This window comes from Nothobranchius furzeri, chromosome 5, assembly GCF_043380555.1.
Source record: "Nothobranchius furzeri strain GRZ-AD chromosome 5, NfurGRZ-RIMD1, whole genome shotgun sequence".
NCBI lineage: Eukaryota > Metazoa > Chordata > Actinopteri > Cyprinodontiformes > Nothobranchiidae > Nothobranchius > Nothobranchius furzeri.
Window position 1 is genome coordinate 58,546,182 of NC_091745.1, and position 18,527 is coordinate 58,564,708.

At 42.5% G+C, this 18,527-nt stretch overlaps 1 protein-coding gene across 2 annotated transcripts; it reads right to left on the reverse strand.

The window, feature by feature from the left end:
• Positions 1 to 34: 34 nt before the first annotated feature.
• cnot10 (CCR4-NOT transcription complex, subunit 10) lies at positions 35 to 14,034 on the reverse strand. 2 transcript variants are annotated; one of them, XM_015949524.3, is made up of 19 exons: positions 13,853 to 14,034; positions 13,271 to 13,356; positions 11,952 to 12,113; positions 11,718 to 11,868; positions 10,975 to 11,111; positions 10,643 to 10,726; positions 10,483 to 10,566; positions 10,168 to 10,285; positions 9,689 to 9,838; positions 9,378 to 9,580; positions 8,878 to 8,999; positions 8,138 to 8,317; positions 7,735 to 7,815; positions 7,495 to 7,608; positions 3,573 to 3,703; positions 3,464 to 3,496; positions 3,254 to 3,381; positions 673 to 748; positions 35 to 302 (listed from the first exon to the last, which is right to left on the reverse strand). In XM_015949524.3, the coding sequence occupies exons 1-19, from the start codon at positions 13,866 to 13,868 to the stop codon at positions 142 to 144; spliced, it is 2,217 nt and encodes a 738-aa protein (XP_015805010.1). In that variant the 5' UTR covers positions 13,869 to 14,034; the 3' UTR covers positions 35 to 141. The 2 variants fall into 2 exon arrangements, with proteins under 2 accessions (XP_015805010.1, XP_015805009.1); XM_015949523.3 differs by having other exon boundaries at positions 10,975 to 11,114.
• Between the last annotated feature and the right edge of the window lie 4,493 nt (positions 14,035 to 18,527).

Sequence of the window (18,527 nt, forward strand, 5' to 3'; positions counted from 1 at the left end):
CTTTCATACTGGAGGGAAAAAGCACACAAAAGGCTGCATTCCATACAGTAAATATTTATTTCACTCGTATTGATCAAACTGAAATGAAAAGCCAGCTGCTGTCCGTCTTTAGGTGGAGTGAAGATGCAGAAACATGGAGGCTCATTTACGCTGCACCTGTGTGAACGACGAGGGCATCTGGATGGGCTGGATGGGGTGGAAGGACGGGGGGGCTGTCTTACGAGAGTCTGGGGAGATCATGTGGATAGTTGAGGGCAGTAGTTGGTTCCGTTTGATGATCTGCAGAGCCAGCTGAGTGTTTCCTGAAAACAGGACAATGAATCGTGGATGAGTTGGACTGAATGACCAGACCTTTTGTGTGTTTGTACCAAACATGTCTCCATAATGTTTATCTTTGTTTAATATCAGATCGCTATGGGAACAGCCCCATGTCTCTTGTTTCCTCATTAGCCAGGCTCTGACAGCACTGAGGTGTTACAGGACCAGAGCTGGAGGCAGGCTCAAGGAGACCAACAACCAATCAAAATGTTGTTGAAAGCTACAACAGCACCACCTAGAGGGTAAAAATGTACCACAAATCAAGGCGTTCCCACATCTCTATTTAGGGCCGAAAGCAACGCCTCTCGTTCATGAATGTGCACCCCTAGTGTGTGGGTTCAACAAGGAGCTAACCGTTCTGAAGCTCCAGATAGACTCCCAGCAGGATGGCCTCAGGTGGGATTTCCTTGGTGTTCATCATAGATGCAGCCTGATGAGAGACAAAGAAAATCAGATGCTGTCTTTTTAACGTGTCCACCAGAACCAGAGTGCTGTCTCTTTAAGCTCTCTAGGGCTGCACTTGAGTCAGAGCTTATGACTGCCCTCATGGTCAGGTTCCTCTACCCACCATTTTCCCTGTGTACATTCCCAGAGTTACACACTTCGCATCTGCGGCATCATCACTTATCTCCAGCAGGCACTCCCACATTTCCGCCTGCATGCCTCCGTGCTTGACACTCAGCATTAAAAGGGTTAGATTGGGGGGTTAAGCCACCAAATGGTTTCCGAGCGCGGCTGTGTCTGCAGCTCACCGCTCCCCCAGGGGATGGGTCAAATGCGGGGACAGTGTGTGTGACAGCTAATTGAACTTTAACTTTAGCATAGCTGCTACTGAGATCGTTCACAGAGCCCCAGTGCAGAGTCCCAAAGCGTGACTCTGGACCACTGAGCTTTTGTAGTTCAGTCTTGGCCACCACGTCAGACTCAATGCACCCATAATCAAGCACCGCCCAACATCTTCATTCCGATCTACCCCCCCCCCATCCATCCTCACCAGGCACCTCTTAACATTCAACACCATACCTTTACCACCTTCTAAATGTGCACCCCCACCTCCCCTTCACTTCAACCACACCCCTAGGAACTTGAATCGTTTAACCTATTCCAGTTCTTGTCCAAATAATTTCAATTAACCCCTCCCCCACCCTCTTTCTAGTTACATCACCATTTTTTTCTCTACTGAAAATTGGACTCCCCACCTAACCGCCCACTTTTCCATTCGCCCTATGGCTTCCTGCACCCTCACTGTGACAAACTTCAAATTCCTGCCCTTCAGCCACAATTCATAGATGTCACTGAATACCGCTTTGATACCATGGCAACAGCCCTTTACTTTCAACAACAACAAAAAAACTCTGTCATTTATCATGTTTTCCATCAGTTTACACAATGTAATGTCAGCCCTACTGGCCTGTAACGCCCCAGGTCAGTCTTCCTTCCCTACTTTGCGGCTAACCTTCCAGCTCTTTGGGAATTTTCTACTCTCCCATACCTGATTATACAACTCTAGCACCACCTCTTTAGCCCCATGACTGAGCCTCACCATTGTCAGTGCGCCCTAGAGCAGCTGTAGCTACATCGTAGCTCATCCCCACCAGCGTGTGAATGGGTGAATGATTGTGTTGTGAAGCGCCTTGGGGGGTTGTAGAACCCTAAGAAGGCGCTATACAATTACAGACCATTAACCATTTATGACCCAGCATAACACAACAGATCTGATCCAATCCTGGTGCCGTCATCTTTATGGGTCCCATTCAGTTCTACCATTAAAAAGTTCACAATCAAAACCTCATTCTCATCACTCTCTTCTCTCTACCAAGCTACATCCTCTTCCAAAGTCATCTCTTTCCCCCTCCTCCCATTCAGTCTCTAAGCTGTGTACCCCAGCTAATGTAGACACTAACAGTCTAGCCTTCCTCTAATCATCCAACGCAGTCATCACCCCATCACTCAGGACCGGACAAGCATACTCCCTCTTCACTACATTCATCTTATTGACGATATCCCACACTCGAGCAACATCCATCCGTCTCCTCACCGACTCACAGAACCCCTTCCACTTTTCCCTCTTAGCCACTCTAATCGTCCTCCTCACTTCCTCTTGCCCCTCTTGTATTTCCTTTTCAATTTTCAAGAAACTCCTGAAGACCCTGCTCTTCAGAGAGCATCTTCTTAACTAGCACCTTGCCTGCACCCGTCCCCCCTCTCTACTGTCCACTCCTTGTTCCCTACTCTCCATGACTGATGTCAATGTTGTTGTTATTGTTGTTGTTAGCCTCAAGGGAAATATGCCGATTATCACTTGTAAGTCGCTTTGGACAAAAGCGTCTGCTAAATACATAAACATAAACATAATCAATCATATTTTACATGGTGCGGTTACTCCTCAACCTCCTGAACGCCCTGTCATGCTCCCTGATTGCCTCATTGCACTCTTGATGTCCACCAGTTGCCCAGCTGTTTCTGCAACTGTGATTGATCAAATGACACCCTGTGACAAGCTATAACGAAGAGTTTGTGAACAAAACGACCCCCCCTCATTTCTCTGACAAGTGATTGTCATAAAACGTGACTGAAACCCGACCAAAGACACCTCTTCAGATCTATATGATTTACAAGAACGCCGTATGTGGCTTCAAAAACAGGTTTTTGCAGAAAACCGACAATTGCAGGTATGATGGATGCTTTGCGTTGGACCAATAGTGAGGCTGAGACAGAGCCCTTCAGACACACATGCTACTGCAGCTCTAGCCTTTTACTGCAGGTACAGGTTGGGTTTTCTGCATCACTGTTTTTGGATGAAGAACAAATATTTCAGTTTAAAACATAATTTAACGCAGGTGTTAAAAATCCTAATTCAGATAGAACCTGCCTGAAGTGCTTCTTAGTGTGTTGCTCCTCTGCACAACGTTAGATACCAGAACAGGAAGGTTACCTGATGCAGACACTTGCGAGCTTTGTCGTACTCGCTCCTTAAGCAGTAGGCACTGCCAAGGTTGAAGAGCATCATGGCCCGAGCTGAGGTCACACTGCTGGGGTAACACAACGGCGTCTTCTTCCCTGCTGCAAAGGCAACCACAACTTCAGAGTTTAACCTGTGCGTTTACAGCTTTAAGCATTTCGAACGTAGCCTGAGTAGACTCACATGGTTCCACAGGGTCCTCTCCCTTGTCAGGTCCTGGTAACAAACACAAGAGTATTCAGGAAACCAGACTCAAGCTTTAGTTTGGTTTACTGATGTAAAAGCCACCAACCCTGGTCCTGCTCACTGGGCACAACGCCCACGGACACATCATTCACATTCTCTGGGTTGAGATGAGCGATGGCATCAGATATCTTGTCCAATGAAATAAGAGCTTCAGCAGCGTAAAGATGGCCCAGGAACCTGAATGCAAAAGGCAGCAGGATGAAAACGCTGCTAAAATGAACATTATGAACTTAGCAAGACCCGTAGCCCTTAACCTGTCTGGTCAACTAACTGGTAGAGCATATCGTAAATCCCTCCATCTCACTGAACATTAAAATTACTAAGAATTAAGAAAAAACAAAACTAATAGAAAAAATGTGTACATTATTACATTGCATTATCATTACCATAATATTACAATTATTGTTTTATTACTATTATTAATTTACATTATACCAATTATCGCCTCAACAAAAAAATTAAAAACAGGAGATTTTCCATTGCTTTTTTCTTGGTAAGGAAGTTAAAGGGTTAAATGGATCCAATTATGACATCATGCCGTATCTGTCTGTAATACTCTAGTATACTCAAGTATATTTAGATTTCATGGGAAAAGAAGTTAACCAACTTGACCACAAAGTGAAAGTAAAGACCAGCTTAACGGTGACATCATCAGGATGTCTACCAGGTGCATTTAGAGAAAACAACAGCAACACTTTTGGACTTTTCCTCTCACAGCCTGATCTTCTACTCATCACAGAGCCATGGCTAAGGCCTAGGCTATCAGAGCTAACACCTTACACAAACAGAAGCTCAAACTTGTTCATCTGGTTTCATGAAGAACTCAAAGAGTTTTATGAATCAACAATGTTAGCATCTTTGGTATGTTCTTGCTGTGTTGAGTTTCAAATTCCTATTACATGTATTTTACTTGTCAGCTTGATGATGTTTGCAGCCGCAAACGAAACGTTGAAGGTAAATAAACCTTTTCTGTGTTTTAAAAAGAACTGAAAGAAGAATTTTAGCATTTGAAAGACTTCATACCGCAGCCAACAAGTCAAAGGCCTTGCTCATGGGCATGGTGATACTTTAATATGGCGTTTAAAGCGTGCCACAACCCGTGCACGCGCATTGGGTCCACAGCGCGCGTGTGAACGGGACTCGCGAGCGCAAATATACATGGCAAGAGGTCATTTGTGCACTGAGAGGGAGCAAACTGTGTCTGTGAGCGCACAAGGATGTGCACAAGTGACAAACCTGCGTGCGCTCGTTGTCAACGAGCACACGGCAGAGGAAAACGTGCGCGCGCGGCAGCCTCTGTGCGCGCTCGGCAGCCTCTCTGCGCGCTCGGTTTCTGACTCCTGCTCGCTCGGCTGTAAGGGCTTTTGGCACTCTGGAGGCGTGGCCTGTGGCAGATCTTGTCTGTTTAGTTCACCCCGCACTTTACCCTCTATATATATAAAAAAGTCTGATGTTCAGTAGTGGCTGGCATAGCTCAGCTGGGAGAGCGGGTGACTCTCGCCCCGGAGGATCCAGGTTCGAGTCCGGGCAAGGAAAATGTAGTAGACGTCATGTTAATTTTTCTTAATTTCAGGTATTTTACAGTTGTGACCGTTCAACTGTCATTAAACGTCCGAATGTTTGCTGGGCAGTGTTTTAAAAAGTGCACATAAGCTAGATGGTTTTAACCATATAAAATTACATTTTTTGTGATACTGGAAAAATACATACTGAAATAAAACTACTGATTGAAAACTTTATGACTGTGGTTGTACAATATATGACTCACTAATACACTGCAAACTCCCTGAGAGAGAGAGAGAGAGCGAGAGCGAGAGCGAGAGAGAGAGAGAGAGAAGTTCTTGCCTCATTAATGAATTGTTTATTTTTTTCAGTATTTAATTGACAAATTATCCTTTCAAATAATTAATTGATGAGTTACATAATTGTCCATTTAGAATTGTTGAATGGACTGAGTCAAGTTTGGTGCACTTTATATATTTCAAAACATGTTTTTTTTTATTTTAATGATGCATATAAATAATTTAAATGTTAATTTAATGAAATATTTCTATTTTTTCATTACCTCACCCTTGTTTTGACAAAAACGGGACCTTGCTGGATAATATCATGGAGAAACTATTTGTTCACAGTACATGGCTCAGTGAGGATCTGTGTAAAGGAGGAGATACTCAGAAATCTGTCTGCAGATTGTTACAACCCAGACTGGAAGTGGTGGGCTGTAATAAGAAAGGAGACCAAACAGAGGAGTGGGGGTTCAACAACTGATTTATTTAACAAAAGTAAGGATTTACTAAAGCAAGTTAGTGAACAGAAAATGGCCATCTCAAGGTTTTACTCGGATGTTCCTCAGCAGGGTGCAGCACTGTTGAAGGTCATCTGAATGAAAGCTTGATATGCAGTTTCTTTATGAAATGGACAATTATGTAACTCATCAATTAATTATTTGAAAGGATAATTTGTCAATTAAATACTGAAAAAAATAAACAATTCATTAATGAGGCAAGAACTTCTCTCTCTCTCTCTCTCTCTCTGGAAGCCCCACTCTAAGGGAGTTTGCAGTGTATTAGTGAGTCATATATTGTACAACCACAGTCATAAAGTTTTCAATCAGTAGTTTTATTTCAGTATGTATTTTTCCAGTATCACAAAAAATGTAATTTTATATGGTTAAAACCATCTAGCTTATGTGCACTTTTTAAAACACTGCCCAGCAAACATTCGGACGTTTAATGACAGTTGAACGGTCACAACTGTAAAATACCTGAAATTAAGAAAAATTAACATGACATCTACTACATTTTCCTTGCCCGGACTCAAACCTGGATCCTCCGGGGCGAGAGTCACCCGCTCTCCCAGCTGAGCTATGCCAGCAACTACTGAACATCAGACTTTTTTATATATATAGAGGGTAAAGTGCGGGGTGAACTAACCAATCAGAGGACAGACAAGATCTGCCACAGGCCACGCCTCCAGAGTGCCAAAAGCCCTTACAGCCGAGCGAGCAGGAGTCAGAAACCGAGCGCGCAGAGAGGCTGCCGAGCGCGCACAGAGGCTGCCGCGCGCGCACGTTTTCCTCTGCCGTGTGCTCGTTGACAACGCGCGCACGCAGGTTTGTCACTTGTGCACATCCTTGTGCGCTCACAGACACAGTTTGCTCCCTCTCTGTGCACAAATGACCTCTCGCCATGTATATTTTCGCTCGCGAGTCCCGTTCACACGCGCGCTGTGGACCCAATGCGCGTGCACGGGTTGTGACACGGGTATGACGCGATACTTTAACTTCGGTTTTGGCTGATGGCCTGATAATATGATCTTATCCTGATTACATGACTATAGGTCCTTCTCAAAAAATTAGCATTTTGTGATAAAGTTCATTATTGTCTGTAATGTACTGATAAACATTAGACTTTCATATATATTAGATTCATTACACACAACTGAAGTAGTTCAAGCCTTTTATTGTTTCTAATATTGATTATTTTGGCTATACTATATGTTATAGTTGTACTATGTTAGAATGTTGGTAAATGACGTGTTTGACATAGTGTCTTTAAGGATTCTACAACCCCCCGAGGCGCTTTACAACACAATCATCCACTCATTCACACACACTGATGGTGATGAGCTACAATGTAGCCACAGCTGTCCTGGGGCGCGCTGACAGAAGTGAGGCTGCCGACCAGTGGCGCCACCAGTTCCTCCAACCACCACCAGCAGGCAAGAAGCATGAAGTGTCTTGCCCAAGGACACAACGACTGCAAAAGATGGGGCTCAAGCTTGCAACCCTCTGGTTATGGGTCGAGCATGTAAAGTGTTTTAAGCTAGCTTGTTTAGCAGATTTGCCATTGTAGCTTTAACAGACAGGGCCTTTGCCAAGCTCAAATGCAGAAACGATCTGAAATAATCTGTAAAAGAGCTCAAGGTGTTAAAAGAAATGCTGTCCATCAAACAGATGCTGCACTTACTTGAAGGATCCTGAAGCCTTGGTCTGATGGAGGAGTTTCTCTGCGTGGTTCAGAGCCATCAGGTTGTCTCCCAGAGCCAGAGCCACATAGGCACTACAGGCCAGGATGGAGCACCTACACACACACACACACACACACACACACGCACGCACGCACGCACGCACACACACACACACACGCCACCCTTCATCACACTGATGTTGCACAAATACATGAAGCACATGAAGAGATCTCTTTTACCTGAGGTTTTCAACCTCCTGTTTCCTGAGAGGAGACGATGGAGCAGCAGAAAAAAATTTATCGGCTTCCAGACTTTTTCCACTGCAACACACCAACATAGACCAGAGCCCACGTAAACCTTCTCTGGGCTACAGTCAGACCGTACATATATACATACACATGTTGAATCAAACAGTAACGGCCACCCGTAACATTCTGCTACCAGGAGACATATTTTTAACAGCTGACTGTTTTTCACAGAGAGAAAGGTTAGAGCATTCCTCTGGCTCTCCTACATGACCACGGAACATCAGCGGCGTTTCATTAACATGATTTAAACCAAAGAATGATGGTAATGACTGGCACACCCAAACCCAGCCCACCCCTCATCCCTCCATCTGGGCCAGTAGGAAGTGAGACTCACCTGCAGACATCACTGTTCTCACTGCCGCTCTCTGTGCTTCCTGACTGACTGGAGCTTTTGGAGCCATTCTCTGGTTTGGGTTCCTGCTGCTGGTGTTCAGGCAGCAGGAGCAGGGCGTTCCTCAGGCAGATGGCTGCAAACTCCAAACTGGCTACAGGAATGGCTGCTGACTGGCCGTCACTGTGCAAAGATGAGTCAGAACCACCTCCATCAGTCAGCGTGCAGCACAACAGGTTCACAAACAATAAATACAAAATGTACAGACGTAGCTGCAAGACAAAAATACACACATGCTATATTAGCATAGCTGATTAGCCACTGACATGTTCATACAGACACATTAAGTACATCTAGAGCACCGCTGGGCTAATCCGTGTTATTGCTTCATAACCTGGAATTTACATGGCTCTTCTATTAATAATGAAGCTAATAGGTCACATTACTAATAAATCTTAAACTTGGGCATGCATGTGCGTTCAGCCACTTAAAACTGAAAGCCCTCCAGTTGGCTGAGAATGAAATTAGTTCCAATGTAATCTTCCTTTCAACAAGATTGAGACATCGGACGGTTTGGTGATCATTTCACTGTAAAGTTTATTTATTGTACCTTTAAATAAAACAGGATTAGAGCTCCATGCCGACCTGCAGCATTCTCGTCTTTTGCCGGTTCAGAAAAGCTAATAATCTAAATGTTTAGGCTCTGATTTCAGGCTGAGCGCTGGAGAATCAGCCTAACCTACCTGTAGGCGGTGTTCTGTGAAGACTGTGATGCCAGAACAATCTTGCGATGGTAGCCCTGTCCGATGACACTCTGGACTATTCCTTTTTTACAGGGTAAACCTTTACTTTCCTGCTCTGACCCCTGGAGATAGACACAAAGTACAAATGCATCAGTCAGAACCTTATGGCTCCTTTATCCAGGCTGTTTATGAGCCAATGATGATGATGATAGAAGACCTCCACATGTATGGTGCCTTTTTAAGTCAGAGGACTCCAAAGTGCTTTACACTACAGTCGTTCACCCAATCACACCACAGGAGGGGAAGTGTCTTGCCCAAGGACACAATGTCTTTCATGGGAGCAGAGTGGCTTTAAACTGGCAATCCTCCGGTTACACTGCAAACTCCTAACCCCTGAACCACCATCGCCCCAAACTTGAGGTTTTGTAGAAAGTGACTTTTCTAACAAAACAACATTTAAACCAACTATTGCAGAACGAGGTGGATAAAGAGCATCATACCCCTTTGTTAGCTGAGATGCAGCATTCAGCTAGCCGAAGCCACAGGCGAGGGTTGGAGTGATAAACCTGCACAGCCTCCATCAGACACTCAAACGCCGCCAGAGGCCTGCCGATGTGCAGCAGCTGAATACCACAGTTATACAACAGCTCATAGCGTTTGTTGGCTAGTAAAGCACACATGGGGACACCAGTGAACCTCTTAGCTACAGAAAGCAGAGGAAACATCACAGCTTTAGTGGTTGGACTCAAAACTCATCTGATCATGACGGAAAACAAACATTCCGTCTCAAATGCATCCACCTGATACTCACATTGCTCACTGCTGCCATCTCCCAGCTGTGCACAGGTGTGGTCGTTCTCCTGTAGGGCTTTCTTGAAGTAGAAAATGCCCAAGTTGTGTTTTCCCATCGCAAAGTGGATGCATCCCAGATTGTTCCAGAACATACAGCGGACACATTCACCTGAACAACACGAGTATGGTTAGAGACCAGCTCGGTGAAGGACACGTCCAGCAGCTGCTGAAAGCACTAGCAGGACAAACTACAGCTGTTTGACAGCAGGACACCAGAGACAACATCTGATAGAACATCAGAGGACATTAGAGAGGTCATTAGAGACAACACCAGGGGACACTGGAGATAACATTAGAAGAAAAAAAAATAGAGGACATCCGAAGACACTGAGAGAACACCAGAGAGCATCAGAGACAACATCAGAGGGGTCAATAGAGACAACATCAGAGGACAGTGAGAGAACATCAGAGACAACATCAGGACATCAGAGCAGTCACCTGTCTTGATGGGTCCAGGGTGTTCTGCTATATTAGAGCTGTTTAGCAGCTTGACTGCTTTCCGGTAGTTTCCTCTCAGATATTCAAAATTACTCTTTAGGAAGAGCGACGGTGCAGACTGAAAGACAGGACAGACGGGTCAGACAACCAAGAGAGGAGTGGACAGGGCTGATGCCACACGGACCACCAGACAGACCATGGTCTGGGTGGTTTGATGCGTGTAGCTTCAGCATCTGGATCGTCTAACACAGAAACATCAGCAGCTTTAAAAGATCCAGTACGACTTCCTCAGTCCAGATGTTTCCAGACACTTACATTCCCAGCTGTGTTCATCACTGATTTGATCTCTCGTTTACAGGCCTTGGAGGACTTCATCTGAATGTAGGCTCTGACTTTGTACTGGAACAGGAACGGTTCAGACCATCAGACACAGAGACAGCACCAGCTGATGTCCAACCACACAAAGAGTTCCTACCTGGTGGATTTTAGATTTAGCCGCTTCAAGCATAGCTGTGAACTCTAGTCTCTGGTTTGCTGCTTCTTTGTTAGAACTGTTGTTCTGGAAGGAAACAGAACCAGGTCAACTGCAATCTGCCTCTTTTTCCTTTCACCATTTCATCAGGATGTTGTTGGTTTGTGGCGTTACTCGGATAGTGTACCAAGGCCCGTGATGAAATTAGGTATGAAAACATCTGTGGTAGAGACTTTAATCTAGTTCACATAAACAAAGTGGAACCATAAGAAGTGTCTGCCGTCACCTGACGCTGACGCCCTGATCCATGGTGGTGTGGAAGTGAACCAGCCTACCTCTCCCTTTCCATTCTTGTTGTTCCCTTGAGCAGAGATTTTGTCCAGCAAGGCTAGCAGGTGAAGAGCCTTCTCTGGCTGGAAGGTGAGCAGGTAGAGATCCACCAACAGAAAGCACACCGCCTGGGCAAATTTCTCTTCTAGGGCAAATAATCACTTCAGATTACACTCGAAACAAACTCGTGCACATATGAACAACTGGAGTAAACACTAGAAAACCCAGGTAGACTGGGTAAGATGCTAACCAGGTTCCTGGGGTCATACCAGACATGAGGTGGCCCAGCAAGAGTGACCATTGTTACTAAATGGGTGTTTCAAAGCAAATAAATCATAAATCGTCTTTTCTCCACATTCATTCCTCAAGGTGTTAACAACAACAACAACAACAACAAAACGTAAACTGTAAAAAAAACCTACAAGTGAACTTCTTTAATTTTCACCAGAGAACAAAGTGGCTAAGGCTCGTTCTAAACTAAACAAGATTTATAATATAGTAAAAATCACTATCACAGATCACTATCAGATGTCGGAGTCACAGCTGCCTTCGTTTACAAACTTAAGGAGGACACCACAGACTTCTCCGCGCATCTTTTGCTATCCACGTGCTTTGAGATTTTGGTAATCCTGAGAAGTGTGTGTGTGAACAAAACGGTGTGTGATCCAGACTGACGCCACCCAGCCTGGACAGGGCCTGATGTGAAAGCAGCATTGGCAACCAACCTTCACACAACAGGAAAACTTACCAAATGGTTCAAGGAACTGGTAGAGCTTCTCTCCTATGGAGATGGCCTCCGAGTACTGTCGCATATGATAGAGGATGATGGCTTGGTTATAATACAACAAACAGTTCTCTACATCATCCAACCCATCACTATCATCAGCTGATGTGTGGAGCTGAAAGATAAAGAGTCCAGGAAAACGTCAAGGCAAACATGAAAGTGTTCAAAGCAAAAATCTAAAACCAGATCTGCACCTACCCGGTTTTTCATCGCCATCAGGGTTTGCTTGAGTGTCCCTGAAGTGGTCTGACCACTTCTGAAGAACTCTACCACAGCTTTATTCATGGCGATCTTGTAGTCCTCTTTATTTACATCCTGCAGAGCTTCAAGGTGTTTGAGAGACTCATCATATTTCCCAGCCTGAGGAGCACAGAAGTTCATTTCACAAATCTGTAGCACACACAAAGTATTTCAAGCAACACTTGAGGGTTTATAACAGCTTAAAGCTATTGTTTTCAAACTGGTTTCAATGCTTCTTGAGCCAGAAACTTGAGGAACTTCACATTGGACAGCACTCTGTAGACCTCTGCTAACCAAAAACAGTTTTGTGGCTAAAGCTAGTGGTCTCCACATGCACTATGGCAGCAGCTGTTTGCTGAGTCGGTAGCTAATATTAAAGCTAGCTGTTAGCTTTGAAGACCAATATAGAGACCAAAAATTATTTTTCTTCGTTTGTTGGCATCATGATGGAGCCTGGGAGTTAAGGAAGAGCTTTGGAGGTGAAGCAAAGAGCTACACTCATTTGAAGGAGCTATAGGGCCTTACGAAACCACAAACCAATGATGACCTGGCTTTGTTGCTACTGGACTGGTATGTAATAAAATTTTATGGTCCAACAGTGTGAACCTTTTTACTTTGTTGCTTATTTTAGTATCAGTTGGCTCATGTTAGCATTAGCTAGTTGTTAGCAGGTTGCAGCAGGGTTGTTTACGACAGTTGTAATTCTTATGTCAACCAGTAGGGGAATGCAGGAAACTTATTAAGTGTTGTTTTAAGTTTCCTTTTATTCCTCTTAAAATTATTCTTTAAAATACACAAATCAAAAATGTAAAGTATTAAAAAAATCGACCCAGCTACAAGAGAAGCACAAACCAGCTGGTGACTGCAACCTGCAGATACTCAGTGTGATCAGTTATCCATAGCTCTTTGGGAAAATCAGTATTGGCAGATGTCTGTGGATCACAGCAGCACATGAATCAGAAATCATTATCAGCCCTAAAAACCAGAACGGGTGCATCTCTAGTGGTAACTTCTAAGCTATACCTGCACTTGCACTGCACCTGTACTTTGAACAGCCTCAATGTGGAGAAACAGGAATTGGTTCTGATCAGATTCACAAGCTAACACCTGGTCTCTAGATTACAGCTACAAAGTCATTTCAAACCTTTCGGATCCAACATTTCAGAGCAGTGTAAGAGAAAGTTATTTATAACCTTTATAGTCAAAAAGTTCAGTAAGCCATCAGGTGAGATCATTGCTCACAGAGAGAGAGAGTGTGTGTGTATGTAAACAGTTACCACAAAAGCTTCATATGCACTTGCTGCGATTTCCTTCTCTCGGTTTGTCATCCCGCTGGAAGGCGAGCTCTCATACTCCGTTTGTTCTGATCAGAATGAGAAGACGAGGATTAAGTCAAACTGTGCAGTCTGCAGGCTCCTGCATCCCTGCTACTGTTCATCAGCTGGACTCCCCGTTACTCTGGTAGTTATGATGTTTACATGTCCTTTACTGGTCAAAACAAGAGCGCCTACAAACAGCCGCGGCTGACTTGGCGAGGATACAGAACCCAAAAACCTAAAACAGTTTTTTTTTATTCTGGAATAATTCTGATGACGTTTTAAACTCGGAGGCTGTGAGTAGTGACAGCCTGGCATCAGGCTGACAAGGTTATGTGGTCACCTGGCATTTTCAGAGGACTACGTGTTCAAAATCAGAAACTTTATTTAAGTTTTAATAAGAAAACGGGCCTATCGTCTCTGCAGCTCAGTCACAACATAAAGATCACTTCAATCTGCCTCCAACAAACCCGTCTCAACGAGTCAAAAATGCTACATTTAGCCTCACGTCGCTATTTAGCTAGCAAAATCTCTAAAACTTACCAGTATTTTCTGACATTTGTGATGATTTTAGGAACGAGAACTTTCGTTTCTCCTAAAGCAGATTCCGATTAAACTGCGCTGGGTAGAGAAGCGAGAATTAAATAATGAGAAAATACTCGATAACTGACATTAAACATACAAAATGGCTAGCCGATATGTCTGTTACGCTCCAGTAAATTCTTCGCTGGCTATATTTAAGCAGCTGATGGGAGCTCAGTAGCGCCCCCTTTTACCCGGGAGGACTCATGGGTTTTGAACCCAGACTGACATTTCAAATACCATAATTAAATGACATGTATTTCAACTCTTTCTCGGATTTTACTCGGTCAAATATTTCCTCGAAAAGTAAAAATAAATAAATGTTAACGTAAACTGCATCTTTTGCTCTGTAGGTCTTGAAACTGCCCCTTATCTCTTCAGCCATTCTGTTGGAGCATTAAGCATTGGAAGGGTGTTTCCTAATTCATTGTTATTATTTCATTGTTTTTTTGAGCATATTCTAGGTTATAACATATTAGATTAAAGTATAACCGATGGCTAAAATATTTGCACACAGTTGTAACAGCTATTGACAAAGTACTGTCTTTTATAAAGATCTAAAGCTGGTGTACGTACTTTAAAAATGTTAAATAAACTTAAAAATGCTTAAAGGGATACTTTATAATTATTTCATATTTCCTTGAGCCACTGTGTGCTAAAATGACCATTTACAAAGTTAATTAAAAGTCACTTAGACCCCTACCGCCCTCTGTGGCCAGAATACAGCATTTGCAACTTCAGAGTGCCTGTTGGAAAAGAAAATTGAGCTGACATACCTGGTGCTGCAGTCTAGTTTCAGCAAGTTTCCTGCATGTTTACGTCATGAACACAGCTGATTTGTTTAATTTAGTGATGAATCACCCCTTTAGACACTAAGGAAGACTGGAGAGGCATTTCAGCTGTTAGATTAAGGTGTTAAAAAGATGAACACACAGTGAGGAGATAGATTTTGCTTTCAGTTCTACAAATGGACACTAGGCAGTGCTAAAAGCATGTCAAAACTGCCTATTATTAACGGTCTGACCCTATTCTATGTAATACAGTTGGTCATGTTTCAGAATTTATATTTCCACTAAGTCCCTCCCCTGGCTTCTACAGCTAAGTAAATACTTTATACAAACTTAGAGCTTTGACTTATAGAGCTCCAGGAGTTGACGTCACTTCTCCCGGCATGCAACGGTTCAAATCGAACGGCGCCATCTTGGCAGGCAGAAGCCCGCAGCTAGGCTATTTGTTATTGTCAGGAAACTCAATGAAACTGGAAATATGGTAGATTCCTGTTGTGCCCCAGGATGCCAGAACAGACGTGGACAAGATAAGGGATGAGCCTTCTACAGGATTCCCCAAGATCCAGAACGCCACAAACGTTGGATCATCGCAATGAAATGCGCTAGTGACCGGGCTAAAATGAAATTGTGAGATCCTGAGAGTAAAGGTTTTTGCGTATGCAGCGACCACTTCATATCAGGTACTTAAACCAATGTTTCCTCAACTGTATATGGTGTTTATTTTAAATGCTTTTATTACGATTCTTAGTGGGCTTCTTAAACTTATTTTGGCGTGGCTTTTTCTGTCTTATCACTCATAGCAACAAGTAAACATCATGTAAAACGTTGCCTTCTGATTTCTGCGCGCTGCCGTTTACGTGTTTTATGATCACAGCAATTAACCGGCTAACAAGGAACAAAAAAGCACCTCAGTCCTTGCATGCACTACAAGGTGATGTAAGAAGAAAGTTTGCAATGTAGCAAGCAAGTTATTAGTAAAGTTTGGGAGGCCGGTGGCTACATGGAGTGGTAGAGCAGAAGAATGTTTGACTGATGACTTTGTCTTTTGCTTCTCTAAAAAGCGGTCTGAGTATGTTACCACTTCTATAAGCTAGCTATGCTTTCAATACCCCAGAGCTTCAGAGAGGAAGTGTGGGTGGAGACTATGGTGGTGGTGGTGGTGGTGGTGGGGGGGGGGGGGTGACTTGCTTTTTAACTGCTTAGTTCTTTGACATCGGTGCCTCACTCCTCCTGGCAGTCACCGGATAAGAGGTGGGGCACACCCTGGACAGGTTTCCAGTCCTTTACAGGAACACAAAGAAACGATGAACCTAGCAGATGTGCACACCTAAAGATGATTCATAGACAGCAATGGTTCTCGATTTCCTTCTGTCATCTCCCCCTTAAGAGCGCAAGATTGTTCATGTGTGACGCCCCCTCCCCCCAAAAAATAAATAAATAAAACTACAGTTGAGAACCTTATTGTATTTAATTACGCATCTGTACAAACCACTTTATGAGTTTATGGCAGTGGCATTCTCTATACTGTCAGCTGGTTAAGTAAACAGATGAAAGAAAATGATCTTCAATAACTTAAAACAATTTTCTAGCTCAGTTTATTAACTCACTTTGTAACATTAAATGAACACTGCTCAGTCTGTGTGATTTTCAAGGAAGAAAAAGTACACTGGAATTGCCATTTTTTTTACACAGTAACGTTAAAACATTTGTGAAACAAAAACATTCCCACATGGTAAAATTGATGAAGCGAAGTGCTGCCCACACAGTACACTTACATGCAGCTGACATATTGACACATATGACCTTTGGTTGGCCCAATTCTGGTTTGCCAAAGGTGGTCCACTCCTGGGCCAGCATGGCCATGCTGGGCTGGTTCAGAACAGATGTCAGCCAGGTGTGAACCTAAAAAGATGTGGCTTGCTTGTATAATCTATACATTTGCAGTGGTCTCTAGTAGAAATGAATGTCCTGTAAGTGGTACTCTGGGGAAAAAGCACCGGTGCACCTGTTCCAGGAACTAGAAGTAAGCCCCATCAGAGCTGAGCTTCAGATGGCAGGATTTGGGATCTTATGTCCTGATATTTGGACATCTCTCGTCCTACTGGATAACAGTAACATGACTCTACTCCTGACTCAGTTTGCTCTGCAACATTGATGTTTTATCTCCACAAATAACTCAAGCCTGAAGAAGTTCTGCTGTGTGGTGCAGTTGCTAATGCTAACAGTTAGCGTCTACTAGCGGAAATGTTCTCTGCTGTTTCCCAGATGCTAAACCAACAACAGTCATGTCAGAAAAAGTGTTTGCATTAAGGTTGGACAAATTCATTGATAAAAATTTAATTTTAAATCATGAACAGTATGGCTTTAGGGCCAAACATTCAGCAGCAATGGCAGTTATGTATTTAGTAGATAAAATTTCATCAGCAATTGACAATAAAAACTATTTCATTAGTTGTTTTATTGACTTAAAGAAGGCATTTGATGTCATTGATCATAAAAGGTTACTTCTTAAATTACACCGGTATGGAATAAGAGGGGTGGCTCATCAGTGGGTTAATAGTTATTTACGCAATAGAAAACAGTTTGTTCAAATAAATAATGCTAAATCTGAATTAAAAGATATTTATTATGGTGTGCCACAAGGGTCAGTCCTCGGACCTAAACTGTTCATATTGTTTATTAATGACCTGGTAAATGTATCTAATTTACTTGGCACAGTTTTATTTGCAGATGATACCACATTGTTTTATTCAGAATTAAATATACAAATAACTCAAGTGATAAACAGTGAATTGATTGAAGTTAAAAAATGGTTTGATATAAATAGACTGTCACTGAACCTGAACAAAACAAACTTTATACTGTTTAATAACAGAAGAAACTGTGATGCATCTTTAATGATAGATAGAATCGAAATTCAAAGAGTAAAAGAAACCAAATTTCTTGGAGTCATGTTCGATGAGAGCCTCACGTGGAAATCACATGTAGGTTATATAAAGGGGAAAATCGCCAAAGCCATAGGTGTATTATATAGAGTCAAGTTTCTACTAAATTTGTCGGGGTTATTAACATTGTATCACTCACTGATTGAACCCTATTTATTTTATTGTTTAGAAATTTGGGGAGCCACTTGCAAAACCTTTACACAACCATTGTTCATTTTGCAAAAGAGCATTGAGAATCATTAATAACAGTAGAGTTATCAGTGGGTTAATAGAAAAGGATATAAACTATAGAGATCACACTAATCAATTATTCATTAGATACAAAATACTGAAATTTCCTGACTTGGTAGAGTGGAAAATATTGCAAATAATGTACAGAGCGAACATGAGTAATCTACCAACTAATATTCAGAAAATGTTTCATAAGAGAGTAAGTGGGTACATGTTAAAAGGAACTGATGTCTTTAAGAAACCTAGATTCAGAACCAAAGTTAGGGAATGTAACATTTCTGTAAATGGTGTAAGATTGTGGAATGCCACTAACAAGGAATTTAAAGAATCAACTTCACTTGCTATATTTAAAACATGTATAAAATCTAATGTATTTAGTAATTATGAAAAGGTGAATTATAATGTCAAAGATCAGACATGAAAATATTAGAAAGTGACTGAGGTCATATTGTGTTTGTTTGACGGATAATTTTATTTTGTAAAAAAGGGCAGAAATTATAAGATTTTTTTCTTCTATCTGCTCCCTTTCATTCAAATGTTTTTTTTCAATATGTTAATGTATGTTGTATTTGTTTGTGTTTATTTTATACATTTTGAATGAAATAAAAGATTATTAAAAAAAAAACAAACAAAAAAACAGCCTTCCCCGTTGTGGGTAAAGGTGTGAGTCCA

Bases quoted from the DNA above. Each gene is read 5' to 3' on its own strand.
- cnot10 (XM_015949523.3), bottom strand. The intron at 8,318-8,877 runs GTAGGTTAGGCT...ATCTTTGCACAG, and splicing joins TCACAGAACACCGCCTACAG to TGACGGCCAGTCAGCAGCCA. The intron at 7,816-8,137 runs GTGAGTCTCACT...GGTGTGTTGCAG, and splicing joins GAGAACAGTGATGTCTGCAG to TGGAAAAAGTCTGGAAGCCG.